This window comes from Xyrauchen texanus, chromosome 49 (genome assembly GCF_025860055.1).
Source record: "Xyrauchen texanus isolate HMW12.3.18 chromosome 49, RBS_HiC_50CHRs, whole genome shotgun sequence".
NCBI classification, from domain to species: Eukaryota; Metazoa; Chordata; class Actinopteri; order Cypriniformes; family Catostomidae; genus Xyrauchen; species Xyrauchen texanus.
Genome location: NC_068324.1, coordinates 25,731,826 through 25,750,477, shown reverse-complemented (window position 1 = coordinate 25,750,477; position 18,652 = coordinate 25,731,826). Strand labels below are relative to the sequence as shown.

The window sequence follows — 18,652 nt, the reverse complement described above, 5'->3', positions numbered from 1 at the left end:
GTGTGTACAGGTTTGTAGTTTTGAAAAAATAACGTTTATGCATGGTTTTTGAAAACTAAATTAAGTAATTTAAATGAGGCCATATAACACATACTAAACATTTTTCCACAAGCTTTTTGAGAACTGGAGCTTGTAGCCTAGCTTGCTACAAAATGATGTGAAAACCATCCTGATCATTCATACAAAACAATATAGTAATTTATCTTTTGTAAGACACATTGTTAGAAGGGTCATATGCGAGGAGGCGTGAACTATCGTGAATTTGGATTGTAATTCACACCTGAAACAAAAGACCCCCCTCCCCTGGGCCTATCAATGAGGAATGTGATCGAAAGGGAATTAATGTGAGCAGACTTAATGATCAAAATCAAGTTTTAAGTTAAAAGTAATCCGACTACGATTTCTTTACATAAAAACTACTTAATTTTAGACATGCACTACAGTTTAAAAGAAGTCTCTTCTGCTCACCAAGGCTGCATTTATTTGATCCAAAATTTGTTTTCGATTTGAATATATTGTAAAATGCAATTTGTGATCAAAGCTGAATTTTCAGCATTACTGCAGTCTTTAGTGTCACATGACCCTTCAGAAATCGTAAGATGGTGATTTTCTAATATGGGCATATTTAAAGTGCATTTTACTCATTTAACCTGAACACATATTTGCAAGCACAAGCTTTGTTGATGATAATGAGGCAGCATAAACACTAGATAATATTTTATCTAAACATTAATATTATTTTTATATCATATTTATATCATACAGCATACAATTTAAATACCTGCTTGAGCTGAAACAACATTTACATGTCACTAAAACTTGCTTATTAGGACATATTTCAAATGTCAATACTCTGAATCCTGGCTGGCAAGTCTGGAAACAGTCCCACAAGTAAAATATGTACATGTTTGTATAAAATAGCATGTCAAATAATTAAAACTAAATGACTTACTCTTTCGAAATTGTATCCTCGGCTGGATCAAGTCTCTTTTTCAAAATACAAACGTTCATTGGAGTCCCGCTCTTCTGAGGAAAATTGTAAATCTTTGCATTAATGTACTTGTATACCCAAATACTTAATGCACTGTTTGGGCCACTGGAAGGTGCCCAGCTGAAAAGCTGTATACTGTCAGAGCCAAAGCATCGGATTTAGACCAATTAACTCTGTATCCCGAAAACTTAAATTAATTGGTAATTCTCTCGAGGCAAGGCATAGATCTAGTAGGGTCTGAGATGAATAATACAATATCTGCGTAAAGCAGAAGTTTATGCGCCACACCTCCTCCCACCACCCTTTGAAAATCATCCTCCTTTACCACAGCTGCTAATGGTTCCAGGGCAAGACAGAACAATAATGGAGAAAGGGGGTCTATAAAGTAACTTAATCCAACCATTAAAAGTATTCCAGAATTAAAACTATTCTAAGATCTTAAAATAATCCCATTCTACCATATCAAATGCCTTTCAGCGTGAAGTGAGATGGCAGCGACCGGAGTCTGATCATTCACTACTGACCACATGATATTGATGAAATGCTTAATGTTATCAGAAGAGCTATGGCCCCGAATAAACCCAAACTGATCTATATGTATAAGAGAAGTCATAACTTAAATTTTGGCTAACTGATTAATTATTGACAATATTTTAACATCTAGCTGGATCAGGGAAATTGGAAGGTAGCTCTCTTACACTGGCTTGGAAGTTTGTCCTTTTTAAGAATCCGACTGATACGGGCTTGTCATGGTTTGCGGAAGTTTTCCATTCTTTAATGATTCCATATAAATTTCTTGCAAAAGTGGAGCCAATTCTCTAGCATAAGATCTAAAACATTCAGTGGCAATGCCATCTGGCCTCGGAGCCTTGTCTGTAGGCAAGGACTTAATTGCCTCTCCAAGCTCCTCCAAGGTTATCGCCGAATAAAAATTGTTTTTGCTCTGCCATCGGTGTAGGAAGTTCTAATGGTTCCACAAAGTTTCTAATATCCTCATCCATAGACGTAGATGTGGAACTATAGAGTTCAAGATAGAGTTCTTTACAAGCATTATTAATATAAATGGCTGAGGTAAAATTTACTGGGGAATGGTAGAAAAAGACTCCATTTTATATATCTAGCCAGAAGATTTCCTGCCTTGTCCTCTGACTAAACATATGACTGTCTTGCCCTGAATACTTAAAACTCTCCTTCCTTGACAAAATAGTATTATGTGTATTTTAATCGAGTCAATTCTCTGAGGCAATCAGACGACATTCGGTGCTTCAGCTCAGCACTTTTAATATTCCCTTCCAACTCTACGCATTCTCATGCTTTGGATTTTTTGGTGAATGAGGCATACTGGTTGATTCGGCCCCTAAGAACCACCTTAAGTGCCTTCCAAGCCATGTCCACTGATGATATTGAGGACAAGTTGGTCTCCATATAAACACCTTTAAAAAGCCTTTAACATTTTTTGGAATTCAGGATTTTGCAAAGGGAATCCTTAAAGTGCCAACTATATCATTTCCTTTTCTCCATATGTGGCAACACCTCAACTCACCAATGCACGATCAGAGACTAAAACGTTACCAATTAAGCAATTAACAAACTGATGAAATGAGGGAGTTTGATTTATTCTAGGAAGTTTGATTTATTTTCAGCCGTTTGAAATGATTTTAGGTATGCTGGAGCATTCTATTCTAGAATAAATCTGATGGACCAATGAAAAAAATGTATAGTCCATACCAGATGGGTTGAAATGTCTCATATATATCTAGAAGACTAAGATTTTTACACATCCTGTGAAGCGTCAATGTTGCACTAGGGGGCTTGCACACATTTGCTTCACTATGATCAAGGACTGAATCCAATGCTTACTGATAAGATGCTTACTGATAAGATGCTTACTTATCAGTTTAATGACTCCCCTGCTCTTACTTCAACCAGCACTAAAGAAAACATGTCCACCCCATATCATCCCACATTTTTCAGCTTCCTGCTGGGAAAGATGCTTTTCTTGAAGAAACTCTCATATTTCTTATGCTTAAGAAGAGAAAAACCTCCCTTCTATTTATGGGATGCCCCAACCATTCACATTTCAAGTGGAGCAAGACAATCCGCTCGTATTAACACTTGACATTTTGACATATGATAAATAGATTGTGTGACAAAAACTAATATAAATGCCACATTCCATCATTAGTGCAACAATCAAACCCCAATCTTCCCCCAGAACAAAAAAAACAAAACGGAAACCCTGTACATGACGACGCCAACTGGAGTCCATCCCTCCAAACTCAAACAGTCCTGTGTTAGTATGATAAGGTGACGTTCCTTAGCTGACCACAGGCTACTGGTGGGCATATACAGGTGAAACTCGCAAAATTAGAATATCGTGCAAAAGTTCATTAATTTCAGTAATTCAACTTAAAAGGTGAAACTAAATATATTATATAGACTCATTACAAGCAAAGTAAGATATTTCAAGCCTTTATTTGATATAATTTTGATGATTATGGCTTACAGCTTATGAAAACCCCAAATTCAGAATCTCAGAAAATTAGAATATTGTGAAAAGGTTCAGTATTGTAGGCTCAAAGTGTCACACTCTGATCAGCTAAACACCTGCAAAGGGTTCCTGAGCCTTTAAATGGTCTCTCAGTCTGGTTCAGTTGAATTCACAATCATGGGGAAGACTGCTGACCTGACAGTTGTGCAGAAAACCATCATAGACACCCTCCACAAGGAGGGAAAGCCTCAAAAGGTAATTGCAAAAGAAGTTGGATGTTCTCAAAGTGCTGTATCAAAGCACATTAATAGAAAGTTATGTGGAAGGGAAAAGTGTGGAAGAAAAAGGTGCACAAGCAGCAGGGATGACCGTAGCCTGGAGAGGATTGTCAGGAAAAGGCCATTCAAATGTGTGGGGGAGCTTCACAAGGTGTGGACTGATGCTGGAGTTACTGCATCAAGAGCCACCACACACAGACTGGTCCTGGACATGGGCTTCAAATGTCAAACGTCTTACCTGGGCTAAAGAAAAAAGAACTGGTCTGTTGCTCAGTGGTCCAAAGTCCTCTTTTATGATGAGAGCAAATTTTGCATCTCATTTGGAAACCAAGGTCCCAGAGTCTGGAGGAAGAATGGAGAGGCACACAATCCAAGATGCTTGAAGTCCAGTGTGAAGTTTCCACAGTCTGTGTTGGTTTGGGGAGCCATGTCATCGGCTGGTGTTGGTCCACTGTGCTTTATTAAGTCCAGAGTCAACGCAGCCGTCTACCGGGACATTTTAGAGCACTTCATGCTTCCTTCAGCAGACAAGCTTTATGGAGATGCTGACTTCATTTTCCAGCAGGACTTGGCACCTGCCCACACTGCCAAAAGTACCAAAATCTGGTTCAATGACCATGGTATTACTGTGCTTGATTGGCCAGCAAACTCGCCTGACCTGAACCCCATAGAGAATCTATGGGGCATTGCCAAGAGAAAGATGAGAGACATGAGACCAAACAATGCAGAAGAGCTGAAGGCCGCTATTGAAGCATCTTGGTCTTCCATAACACCTCAGCAGTGCCACAGGCTGATAGCATCCATGCCACGCTGCATTGAGGCAGTAATTAATACAAAAGGGGCCCAAACCAAGTACTGAGTACATATGCATGATTATACTTTTCAGAGGGCCGACATTTCTGTATTTAAAATCCTTTTTTTTATTGATTTCATGTAATATTCTAATTTTCTGAGATTCTGAATTTGGGGTTTTCATAAGCTGTAAGCCATAATCATCAAAATTATATCAAATAAAGGCTTGAAATATCTTACTTTCCTTGTAATGAGTCTATATAATATATTAGTTTCACCTTTAAGTTGAATTACTGAAATTAATGAACTTTTGCACGATATTCTAATTTTTCGAGTTTCACCTGTAGTTCTGCAGAAATGATTTTGGGTATGCTGGAGCAGACCCAGTGACTGTTTTGTATGCCAGCATCAAAACCTTGAATTTAATATGTGAATCAACAGGCAGCCAGTGAAGAGAGACAAAGTGAGGTGTAACTTATGCTCTCTTTGGTTCATTAAAGACCAGGCATGCTGCTGATTTCTGGATCATTTGCAGAGGTCTAATTGCACATGCAGGGAGGCCTGCAATAAGAGTTCCAGTAGTCAAGTCTAGTTATGACAAGTGACTGAACATGCCACACAACTGCTTGTTCAGAGCGGAAGGGTCTTATCTTCCTGATATTTTAGAGTGTAAATCTACATGATCTTACAGTCTTTGAGATGTGGTCTGTGAAATTTAGCTTATTGATGGTTACCCCTTGATTTCTAACCGTTTTGGAAGGCAATACTGTAGTTGTACCCAGCTGCATGGTGATGTGTTCAACAGCAGGGTTGGCTGGAAAGACAAGGAGTTCGGTCTTGACTGGGTTGAGTTGCAGGTGGTGTTCCTTCATCCAGGCTGAGATGTCTGCCAGGTAGGCAGCGATTCGAGCAGTCACTGTGGTGTCGTTGGGCTGGAAAGACAAGTAGAGTTGCGTAGCAGTGGTAAGAGAAACCATGTGACTGAATGATGGTCCCAGTGATGTCGTGTATATAGAGAAGAGAAGTGGTCCAACACTGATCCCTGAGGTACCCCAGTAAGTAATTGATGTGGCTTGGATGGCTCACCGCTCCAGGCTACCTTGAAGGACCTACCTGAGAGATAGGAGTTGAACCAGTTATGTGTGCGAGTCCAGGTAGGATGGACCGAGAGATGGCCTGGAGAAGGTGAGAAGGAATTGGGTCAAGGGAGCAGGTGGTGGGGTGGTTGCAGTGGATGAGTTTAGAGACCTCCGTGTCCGTCAGAGGAGAGAACATGGAGAAAGAAGAGTTTCATACAGGAGACAGGTTTGATAGGGTGTGGTTCTGTGAATGTATTGCTGATGGTTGTAACCTTATTCATAAAAAATGTAGCGAAGATATCTGCTGTCAGAGATGTGTCAGGTGGTGGAGGGGGAGGGCAGAGAAGTGTGTTGAATGTTCTAAACAAGCTGCGAGTGTCTGTGGTCCTGTTGATCTTGGTCTGGTAATTTTTACCAGTTTTTGCAGCTTTAACGTTATCTGAGACTGTTGCAAGCAGAAGCTGATACTTGCCTAGATCTGCTGGATCTTTAGATTTCCGCCATCTCCTCTCAGCTGTCCTGAGGTCAGTCTGATGTTCATGAAGGACGTCAGACAGCCAGGGACTGGGTGGTGTAGTATGGGCTGGTCTAGAGGAGAGAGGACAGATGTTGTCTAGACAGGTTGAGAGGTAGAGACATCAGCGGAAAGGCGAGAGGTTATGGCAAAAGGAAACCAAAGGTGGAGTCTGTTTTAATGTAGATGGGAGAGTCCTATTGAATTGAACAAAGTAGTGATCCGAGACATGTAAATGTGTAACAAGAATATTTGAGGTGGTACAGTTACATGTAAAAATTGGGTCCAGCTGGTTGCCCGATCTGTGAGTTGCTGTGGTGTATAGTCTTTCCAAGTCAAATGAGGCCAGAAGAGTATTCAGTTCAGTGGCCTGGGGCTTGTCTTGGTGTATTTCTTCGACCAAATCGAATCCCGGGCTTGGGGCCTTCTCAGGGGTATCAGCTTGAGCACATAAGTGTCTTTTAATGTCTCCCGAGCCCGAGGATTTTTAATTGTGACATATTGTCCTCCTAGAACAGTTATGGAATGGTGTATAGAATCTCACTGGTTTATGTAATTTAATAGTGACAACTTGCAAATGCACAGAGCTAGCCGTTCACATCCGTGAATGGCATCACGTGAATCTGCCATTTATATCTATATTTAAACCAAAGCTAATTCCATCAGAATGTATGCTTTACTTTCAATAAGTAAACAATTCTGAAAAGCAATCTAACTTCACCAGAAAATAGCAACACCTAGGTTAGAAGATGATTAAGTGGTCGAACAGTTAAATCATTGGACTGTTTATCCATTTTGCTCTGCACACATGGGTTTGAATCCCAACCTCGTCAAAACACTGCTTAAGTGTATGAAAGCAACCTGTTGAAAAGAGTCACTATTTATATCAAAGCTCATTTCAATGAATGTTTTACTTTAATAAACTATTCAGAAAAGCTATCTAACTACACCACAAAATAGCAATATCCTAGCCTTTACATGACGAGGTGGCAAAATGGTCACTGCAAAGCACTTCTGAACTATTGTGCTCTGCCCACATAGGTTCGATTAACATCCTCTTTGATTCATTGCTTTTGAGAGAAATTTGGACAATCTTTCAACGGGATGCTTTCCATCAAAGTTATACAATTAAATGTTTATATACTCTGCCAAAATGCAACCTTCATGTATTTGTTGAAACCTGTGGAACAATGGACTACAATTTAGGCTTAACCTTGCAACTATTAATAATGGCTATGCAACTACATAAAAATATAACCGTTACAGCACCAATATGACAAGGTTTTCGAGTGGTTAAGCCAATGGCCTGCTAATCCTTTGTGCTCTGCACGTGTGGGTATGAATTCAACCATTGCAGACTTTCTGCTTTGGTGTCAAACATAACACTGTTGAAAAGATTGTCCGAATCTCAGTCAAAGCCAATTCATCCCAATGTATGCTTGACCTTGAAAGAATTCATAAAACATATCTAAATATACCACAAGATAACAATAATCGAACATGATCATGATGACGTGGCCGAGTAATTAAGGCAATTGACAGCTAATCTATTGTGCTCTGTGTACTTTGGTTTGAATCCTGTTCTTGTTAACTCATTGCTTTGGTTTTGGAAAATATTGTTGAAGATTTTATCAATTTCAGTCAAAGGTAATTCCAGCACAATTAATCCTTAAAGGTTTAGTTCATCCAAAAATTAAAATGATCTCATCATTTACTCACCCTCATGCCATCCCAGATGTTTATGATTTACTTTCTTCAGCAGAAGAACACATTTGAAGATGAATAGAAAAATGTCTTCAATCAGAAGGTCCTTGAAATGCAAATGGGTAGTAATCAGACATTTGAAGCTCCAAAAATCACAGCAATCAGCATGAAGGTCATCCACATCACTCCAGCTGATAAGTTAATGTCTTCTAAAGCGACACTATCGCTTTTGATGTGAAAAGATTAATATTTCATTTATTTTTTTTAACTCTAGCATCGCTGCCAGTCAGCAGCAGTATGTGCATGGGACATAATCACGTTGGCATATTCACGTAAGGACTAACACAAGAGCACCGCTGATTACAACGGAGTAGAAGGAACGCTGTACAGAAGCTTTGTTGGTTTTGGTTCTGTTTTTTTTTTTTTATCTGATTGTTTACTCACAATGGTGCATTTATGTGCTTATCTTTGTCTCAACCTAGAGAAAAAAGTGTGATTTAGTCCATTACATGCCAATGCAAACTCGTCACTTGAGAGACCACATTAACTTGGCGCTCTCGTGAATGTGTATATGGCTGCTGACCGGAAGTGATGGTTGATATGGTTGGTACTTAAATATTTATATTTTTCACACCAAAAGTGAATGTAGAAGACATTAACCACTGGAGTCGTATGGATGACATTTATGCTGACTGTCTGTGATTTTTGGAGCTTCAAATGTCAGATCACCATCCACTTGCATTTAAGGGACCTACTGATCTAAGATATTGTTCTATTTTACTTAAAGTAATATACATCTGGGATGGCATGAGGTTGAGTAAATGATGAGTTGTCATTTTTGGGTGAACCATCCCTTTATTCTCGCATGAACATGAGGTGGCTTAGTGCTCAAAGCAATGTACTGCTAATCCATTGTGCTCTGCATGTTTGGGTTTGAATCCACCCATGGCAACCCATTGCTATGGTTTTGAAAAGCACCCTGTTGAAATTTATTTTGTCCCAATTTCAATATAAGCTAATTCCATAACTTTTGCTTAGCATTGAAACCATTCATAAGAGTTATCCAACACAACAAATGAGCAATTACCCAGCATAAACCTGATGAGGTGGCCAAGTAGTTAAAGCACGTCACTGCAAATCCATTGTGCTCTGCGCATGTGGGTATGAATCCTATCATTGTCAACTTGTTGCTTTGGTTTTGGAAATACCCCATTGAAAGATTATGTCCACATTTTCAATGACAGTTGATTGACGGCTAACCTCATTAACTCCACAGCGTGTTGGTCACAGAGTGATAACTTCACAAAAAGGGCAAAGAACAGGATCCAGACTGTAGCAGATAACTACTAAATTAGGAAGATTTAAAGTTTTCCTTTTCATATAATGAATAATCAAGTGAAATACATTTTCTAAACCAATTCATCATAATTATCTTCATAAATTATCCAAACAGAAACTAAATAGTGACTAAAATAAGAGGTGTGGTTTAAGAATATAAAAAACTTGCAGATATGAGAGTTGAGCTGTGGAAGTGAAAGCCAGGTGGGAATGTCAGAAACTGTGTGTTTGAGTGGAAAGCTTTGTTATGCCCCTTCTTGGAACTACTTTGTGGTTGTTTTAAACTTCAATGCTTGTGAAAATCTACCAGAACGATCTCTCTGTGGTTTTACTGGATGTTCTGTGCAAGTAGATGATAAAGCACAAGCAAGTGGACTCCAAAGAACCAACGGCACCCCAAACATATGTGGGAAATCTTTTTTTCTACTTTTTTATACTTTACTGCATTCATAATTCTCCCAACACACTCACTTGAAACCTGAAACTTAAGAGTGAAATAATTGGCCCATTTCCCATGCTTTTCAAGCTTCCTTTTCCATCGATATCCAAACCATTCATAAATGAGACGTTTATTGCCTTTAAAGCCCAAATAAAGGTTACATTACATCAACATAAAACCTACATGCAAAGATTGAGTCTATATTTTTTCCAGGATTACTTGCCCTTCTAAAGAATTCCTCTTTCTTTTGTTATTTTCTTTTATTGGCCACTTTTCTGAAGTTTATTGATCTGTTGTTTGGAAAGTGTTTTGTTGTCATTTGTTTTGCATGTTGAAAACAAACTGAATTATATAATCCTTATTTTTGGTATATCTTGGAGTGTAAATTTTTTTTGTGAGTATGCCTTGCCTTGTTATATTTCTCTATGATCCCTACCCTTGAAGACAATTGGGGCTGAACAAGTCCATAAAAATCTGGATAAACTGCATCAGAGTCTTGGAAAACGGTATACATCTTTCAATGAACTGGTCAAGCAAGTACAATGAAGCAGATTTCTTCTGGAATAAAAATTAAACAAACTCACTGAACAAACAGAGCAAAGTTTCCACAACCTCCATACAGTTGCATCCTTCAATAAGGATAAATGAATAAATAAATGGATACCATAATGAAAGGCATGAACATTGTTATTTCAGTGGAAGTGGACAAAGCCAAAGTTTCTCTTGTGTCGGAGCTTGGATTTATGGTTGATCAGATGCAAACTGAGTTTCAGTGAGACCTACAAGCTACACAGAAATCTGTTGAAGAGAAAAATTTTGAACTTGACAATGGCCTTGCTGGATGTGAAGGGAAAAGTTTATACAATCTCTGTAACTCCCAAGAGTGAAACAGGAAATGCACAACTGAACAAGCCACTTACTCTTGCAGCTTCACCATTTTTACAAGACACTTCAACAGTAATGCCTAATGCTTCTAGTCTTACTCCAGTTCTCAAAACTGATCATATCAAGCTAATATTTCCTACATTTGGGAGGCCAGGAGATGATTCTGACCAGTTACTCTACTTTTCCTAGTGTCAAGATTGCCTTGCTCTACATCCCTTAAGAGACAAAGACATTATTCTATATTCCGGACAGTTCTTCATGGCACTGCTCAAGATTGGTGGGCGATAACCTGCTCTAAAATTTCATCCTGGTTTGAGTTAAATACTTCCTTGTCAGCATTTCTGGCTGAAGACTATGAAGATAAGCGTGTTGAACAGGTCATAATAGAAAAAAGGAGAAAATTAATCTATCAGATATCTTTGCATTTACATACAGAGCTTTCTGCACAAGATGGAATCCTACTCTCATTGAGTTGGACATTTGTGAAACTTATTTTGAAACTCTTAAAACCTTACCTTGCCAGTCAGTTCCATGGAAGAGTGAATAATGTGGATGAGCTTGTGAGTCTTGGTCATCAATTGGAGAGAGGCCATGAGCTACAGCTGGAGTATGAGCATAATAACCATGCAAGAACAGTGAATCCAATGCAAAAAGTATTAACATCCTGGTAGTCAAATTCTTTTTAAATTCAATCATTGTGAATATGTACCAGAACAATCTTGCTGTGGATTTACTGAATATTCTGTGCAAGGAGATGTTAAGAGCACAAACGAGTGGACTCCAATGAACCAGTAACATGCTAAATGGGTTTGGGGAATCCATTTACTCCCTTTTAAACTTTTCAGCCAGCATGCATATTTCTCCCAACTCATTCTTTCTTGAAATCTGAAAATTAAGAGTGAATTAATCACCCAATTTCCCATGCTTTTCGAGCTTCATTTTTCCATCGATCTCCTATCATTAGTAAACAAGACATCGCCTTTAAAGACAAACTACACCAAAACGGCACCTACATACCAACATCAAATCAATATTTGATCCAGAATTACTTACTCTTTTTAAGATTTCCTATTTTTGATTTGATTACTAAATTTACTTTTTCTTAAGTTTATTGATCTGTTGCCGCAAGATATACTATATTTATTGTAATATTATTCATACAGTTCCATACAGGAGTATATACCTGTGATCTTTGAATGAATAATATTTCCATGTTTTCTTATGAATGTTTCATACAGTCAAACAACAATAATCTGATATGGCTACAGTAGTAGCCTACTACACACCAAAAATAATCGGATATAAGTAAGCAACAATAAACCGACAGATAAAGTTGTGCAATATTTTATCTGAACAACACACTGACAACTGACTTAAAAAAAAAAACATGTAATGTGCACAGACTGCGCATGCGCGGAGAGGGGGGAAGGAGTCGCTTAAAAGGTGAATGAGTCTTATTGCTGTCTAGCTAATGAAATGGAGAAAATGCACATTAAACGTTTCTAAATGTGAATTTCACAACTGTACTTATGCATGAAAGCCTTTATGAGGATTTAATGATTAAAAGTACATGTCTTTCTCTATCAACTGGTCTGTAAGCGGAGTGTGATAGAGTCGTTTCCTCTGCTCTCATGAGCCATTAGCATGCTAGCATGCCCTCTGATTTTATATCTCTCCTGAGCGCCGATATCGACCCCGGTTCACCCAAATCCCTCTATTCCAAAGGTAAGAACGTGTTTTTATATTTAGGGCTGCATTCGTCTTTACAAAGACGTTTAGCTGTAAATAAACATTAGGTGGTGCTAACCTCAGATAGCATGAGAGGAGAGCACGCGCTAGCTGTGTGTAAATATGTGTGTGATAAGAATATTTGTGTACGTGTATGTGTTCATTGACACACATTCTGATTGGCTCAGAGACAACCACGATATGCTGTCTGACATCAGAGCAGCATTTCGGACATGCACAGCTGGTGAAATAATGTTACATTTGTGCGCTAAATCAATGATTTGCAACCAGTGGGTTCTTGAGTAGATTCCAGGGGGTTGCCTGCTTGGGAAGATGACGATTTTTCTTGGTTAAACATTCAAAATAATATATTCAGATGTAATTGTCTCATGATATTTTTTTCTTCAGTTCGATTTAAGGAAAGAAAACTGATATGTGACATGATATTATAAAATGATATGTGTAATGTTTTATACATTTGAAATAACACGACATGCACTACTGTTAAAAAGTTTGGAATCACCAAGACATATTTGTTTTTTTGAAAGACATTAATGGTTTTCTTCACCAAAGGTAACATTTAAATTGATGCACAGATACTGTCAAAAACATTAGGAATGTTGCAAATTATTGTTACTTTAATATATCCGTTTTATGCTTTATTATACAACTCCAGTCAACAAAGGAAACTCCTCATCCTTAAGAAATCCTTGCCATGTGCACATTTGATACTGGAGAAACATTTCTGATTGTTAGCACAGTTGAAAATTACTTTGCTACTTAAAGCAATATTCCGTGTTCAATATAAATTAAGCTCAATCAACCGTATTTGTGGATTAATGTTGATTACTGCAATTTTCATTTATCGTGATTTATAACTGCAATAAATTGAATGGCATCTATGCTAATATTATTTTATTTGTTTCCCTGTCTCAATCTCTGGACTCCTATCCTGAGGTCACCAGAACCGGCTGGATCCAGCTCCATTCCTGCTTCATGTTGGACTCCACTGCTACGTGTCACTGAATGATGATGACTAAATGCAGCCGGTGGCAACCAAACATCACTTCAGTCTATTATGATGGACTGATGCCAACTCCAACCATGAGACATTGGGATACTTCATATGCCATTGTCTGAACCTTGGATTTAGGATGGACCACACCGAACCTCACCGAAATTACCGGCCAGGTTGGACTGCATCACCTCGGTCTATTGATGGACTATGATCTTGAAATGGAATGCATAGACTAACAATTGCCAACAAAAGCCTTCATCAGGCAATTAACAAGGACAATTGCATCTATGTGAACTTCTGCAGTTAATTCAGGATGGACTTAAAAGATATTAGTCATTTAATATTACAGTTCAAACAAAATTGATGTTTAAACACTCACCCTTAACCCTTACTTAGTTTAATCATTTTAAACCATGACTTTAACTATACATAAGTAATATTTACATTATATTCATGATTTTAGCCAGAGGGGAACTGGCCCCCACAGTGATTCTGGTTTCTCCCAAGGTTATTTTTCTCCATTAATCCACATCTTATGGAGTTTTGTGTTCCTTGCCACAGTCACCTACAGCTTGCTCACTGGGGTTATTAATACAATTATCATTTAATTGTTTTTAAACACTATTAACGATCGTATTTTATCTAATTACACAATGATGATTCATCGACATTATCTCTTCGTCTGTTAATGCCTGATCTTCTGTGAAACTGCTTTGAAACAATGTGTGTTGTGAAAGGCTCTATACAAATAAAATCGACTTGACCGCAAAAAAATATTTTGTTTCGTCCCTCCTTTTCTTTCAGAATAAGCTGCAGTGAGGCACTTACAATGAAAGTAAATGGGGGGCCAATCCATAAACGTTAAAATACTCACTTTTTCAAAAGTATAACCACTGGACGTAAACAATATCTGTGTTAAAATGATTTTAGTGTAATAAAATTGCTTACTAATCTTATCTGTGTAAAATTATATTTAAATGTACTACTTTGTTGCCATGACGACTTAAAAGCATAAAGATGATGGCATAAACAACTTGTCAAGTCAATTTTATTTGTATAGCGCCTTTCACAGCACACATTGTTTCAAATAAGCTTTACAGAAGATCAGCATTAATAGACGATAAAACTGTAATGTCTATAATGTCGATGAATCCTCATTCTGTAATTAGATAAAATACGATTGTTAATCGTGTTTAGAAATAATTAATTAAATAATAATTGTATTAATAACCCCAGTGAGCAAGCTGAAAGCGACTGTGGCAAGGAACACAAAACTCCATAAGATGTTGATTAATGGAGAAAAATAACCTTGGGAGAAACCAGAATCACTGTGGGGGCCAGTTCCCCTCTGGCTAACATCATGAATATAATGTAAATATTACTTATGTATAGTTAAAGTCATGGTTTAAAATTATTAAACTAAGTGTTAAGGGTCAGTGATTAAACATCGATTGTGTTTGAACTGTAATATTAAATGACTAATATCTTTTAAGTCCATTCTGGATTAACTGCAGAAGTTCACATAGATGCAATTGTCCTTGGTAATTGGCTTATGAAGGCTTTTGTTGGCAATTGTTAGTCTATGCATTCCATTTCAAGATAATAGACCGAGGTGATGCAGGCAGAGATCAGGGATGTGAAACGCAGTTCAAACTGGCCGGTAATTTCGGTGAGGTTCGGTGTGGTCCATCCTAAATCCAAGGTTCAGACAATGGCATATGAAGTATCCCATGTCTTATGGGTGGAGTTTGCATCAGTTCATCCCCCTGAAGTCCATCTTAATAAACTGAAGAGATGTTTGGTTGGCACCGGCTTCATTTAGTCATCATCATTCAGCGACAAGTAGCAGTGGAGTCCAACATGAAGCAGGAATGGTGCTGTATCCAGCGGTTCTGGTGACCTCATGATAGGAGTCCCGAGGTTGAGACCAGGAAACAAATAAAATAATATAAGCATAGATGCCATTCAATTCATTGCAGAGATATAAATCACGATCAGTGTTTCTGGTTCCGGCAAACTAAACTAAAGCAGCCTAATTGTGGATTGGAGGATAAATTAGGTATATGCCTGACTAAATAGACAAATCTTTAGTCTAGACTTAAACTGAGGGAGTGTGTCTGCATCTCGAACAGTGTTAGGTAGACTATTCCATAGTTTAGGAGCCAAATATGAAAAGGATCTACCTCATTTTGTGGATTTTTATATTCTAGGAGCTATTAACAGGCCAGAATTTTGCGATCGTAATGACCGTGATGGAATATAGCGTTGTAGAAGGTAACTTAAGTACTGTGGAGCTAGATCATTCAAAGCTTTTATGAAGTTAACAGAATTTTAAAATTAATTTGGAATTACAGGTAGCCAATGTAACTATGATAAAATGGGGCTAATATGATCATATTTCTTGGTTCTCATCAGCACTCTGGCTGCTGCATTTTGAACCAATTGAAGTTTATTTATTGATCTTGTTGGACATCCTCCCAGTAATGCATTACAATAATCTAGTCTTGAGGTCATGAATGCATTAATTCGTTTTTCGGCATCAGCATCAGAGAGCATGTGCCCTAATTTAGCAATATTTCTTAGGTGGAAGAATGCTGTTCTACAAACAATGGTAATTTGATTTTCAAAGGACAGATTTGTATAAAATATAACACCCAAGTTCTTCGCTGATGATGTAACAGTACATCCATCAAGAGTCAAATTATATTTTAGTGGCTTATTTTTAGAGTTTTTTTTTTTTGGTCCAATAATTAGTACCTCTGTTTTGTCAGAATTGAGTAGAAGGACATTTCTGTTCATCCAATCTTTTATTTAATTGATACACTGCTAATTTAAGAATTGTGATATCTCATTAGGTTTTGAAGAAATATAAAGTTGTGTATCGTCAGCATAGCAGTGGAAATGTATTCCACGATTCCTGATAATATCTCCCAGGGGAAGCATTTACAAGGAGAAAGCAGAAGCCCTAAAACTGATCCCTGTAGCACTCCATACTTCACTTTTGTTTGGTTTGACAATTCCTCATTTACATAGAAAAAGTGGTAGCGGTCTGCTAAATATGACCTAAACCATGCTAATGCAACTCCACAAATGCCAACATAATTCTCTATCCTATTCAAGAGAATGTCGTGATCTGTCGTGTCGAATGCAGCACTAAGGTCTAAATGCACTAGAAGAGAAATGCAGCCGCGATCAGATGATAAGAACAAGTAATTTGTAACTCTGATAAGTGCAGTCTCTGTACTGTGATGAGGCCTAAATTCTGACTGAAATTCTTCGTATACTATTTCTCTGTAGAAATGAACATATTTGGGATTTTTAGTATTTTTGCCATAAACGGGAGATTTGAACTCATTATATAATTAGCCAGTTCTCCAGGATCGAGGGATTGAGTCAGTCTCTCTTTAGCAGGTCAGTCTACCCCAAAAACCCTTACAATTGTCTATAAAATTCTATTCTGTTCTCCAGACACCACTCAGACATCCAGCCATTCAGTGACACTAATCTACTATAAACCTCGTCACCACAACGAGCAGGGAGGGGACCAGAGCATATTACGGTGTCTTACATCGTTTTTGCAAATTCGCACACCTCTTTAACATTATCTTTACTGATCTCCGACTGGCGAAGCTGGACATCGTTAGTGCCGAAATAGAGACTCCAGGATAACAATTTTAGAAAATCTACGTTTAGCATTAGCCAGCACTTGTAAATTTGATTTGATGTCAGACGCTCTGGCCCCCGAAATGCAATTAACAGTAGTGGCTGGAGTCTCTATTTCCACATTCCTTACAATAGAATCACCAATAACAAATGCTCTTTCAACGTGATTCTCAGTGGGTGTATCACTGAGTGAGGAGAATCGATTGGAAACCCTAACAGAAATGGGAGAGTAGTGTCTCTTTGCTGAGCGAGTATGCCGCCGAGACGTCACCCAAATGCCCTGCTGCTGGGGCTCTACAGCCGGAAACCAAAGTGTGTATGTTGCTCTCTATACTACTCTCATCCGAAACAGTATCTACTGGCTTCTCTTTCTCACTGACCTCCACTAGCGTTCAGATGCGAGATCGATGCAATAATCTGTGTACAGCAGAGGAAAATAAAACGGGTGCGCGCTGAAAAAATGCGCACTGTTAATCACGATTAAAATAGAACGCGGATGCAGGTGGAATGTGCATGCAGTTGAATTGCGATAAGAGAATAATACGAGCGAAAACCTGATTCGTGCTTAAAAATGGCAGATGTTAAGGATTAAAGGTTGAAAACGGATATACAAGCGATGCTGTACAGCTCATATATTACACAATTTGTAACGGAAGAATTACATTTCTTTATAAAATTATACGCGACACATATCTGCCTTTTAATACATCCAAAAATGGGCCCCTTTCGCTTCCATTGTAAGTGCCTCACTGTAACATGGATTTTTTATTTCTTTTTAAGAATAGGAGGAACTAGTCGAGACAAAAAATGTTGAGGAAACACTGCTCTTAATGTTGCAATCTAGTGTTGTTGTGATAGATGATGCTGTATGTTGAAACTGAGAAACCGTGATAAAATGAATAGGCAGAGAAACAAATTATAAGGACTTTCAGATTCAGAAATTATATATTTAATTTACTGGTTATGATGTTTAACCCTCTGAGGTCTGAGGGTGTTTTGGGCCCTGGAGAAGTTTTGACATGCCTTGACATTTGTGCTTTTTTCAGTTGCTTAATAACATGTCTGATTACACTTTATTCAGCACAAACTGGGCTACAATAATATGTGAGCAACGTGTACATGTTTGTATTTTTGAGAAAATAATGTTTGTGCATGTTTTTTGAAAAAACAAACAATTTAAGTCATTGAAATAAGGTCATATAACACATACTAAATATTTGTCCAAGAATTCTGAGAACTGGATCTTGTAGCCTAGAGTTTTTGCTACAAAATGATGTGAAAACCATCCTGATCACTCATTCATATGAAACAATATAGTAATTGAACTTTTGTAAGATACTTTTAGTGTTAGAAAGGTCATATATGAGGAGGCATGAACTATCATGAATATGGATGTATTTCATACCTGAGGAGAAATAAGACCACTCTCCTGGGCCTATCAATGAGGAATGTGACAGAAAGAGAATGAATGTGAGGAGACTTAATTATCAAAATCAAGTTTTATGTTAAAACAAGTAATCTGACTATACATTTTCTTTACATAAAGACTTTACTTAATTTTAACTTTTTACAATTTAAAATAACTGTTTTCTAATTGAATAAATTGTAAAATGCAATTTGTGATCAAATTCTGAATTTTCAGCATCATTACTGCAGTCTTCAGTGTCACATGATCCTTCAGAAATAATTGTAAGATGGTGATTTTCTAATATGGGCATATTTAAAGTAGAGG

The 18,652-nt window shown here is 37.7% G+C and overlaps 1 protein-coding gene across 1 annotated transcript in view; it reads left to right on the top strand.

Moving 5' to 3' along the window:
* Positions 1–11,974: 11,974 nt before the first annotated feature.
* LOC127640057 (nuclear factor of activated T-cells 5-like) overlaps positions 11,975–18,652 on the top strand; it is a 58,697-nt gene continuing 52,019 nt past the window's right edge. The window contains exon 1 of the mRNA XM_052122431.1: positions 11,975–12,236. Within this exon, the coding sequence (XP_051978391.1) occupies positions 12,164–12,236 (73 nt within the window). The 5' untranslated portion in view covers positions 11,975–12,163. The remainder of the gene's footprint in view (positions 12,237–18,652) is intronic.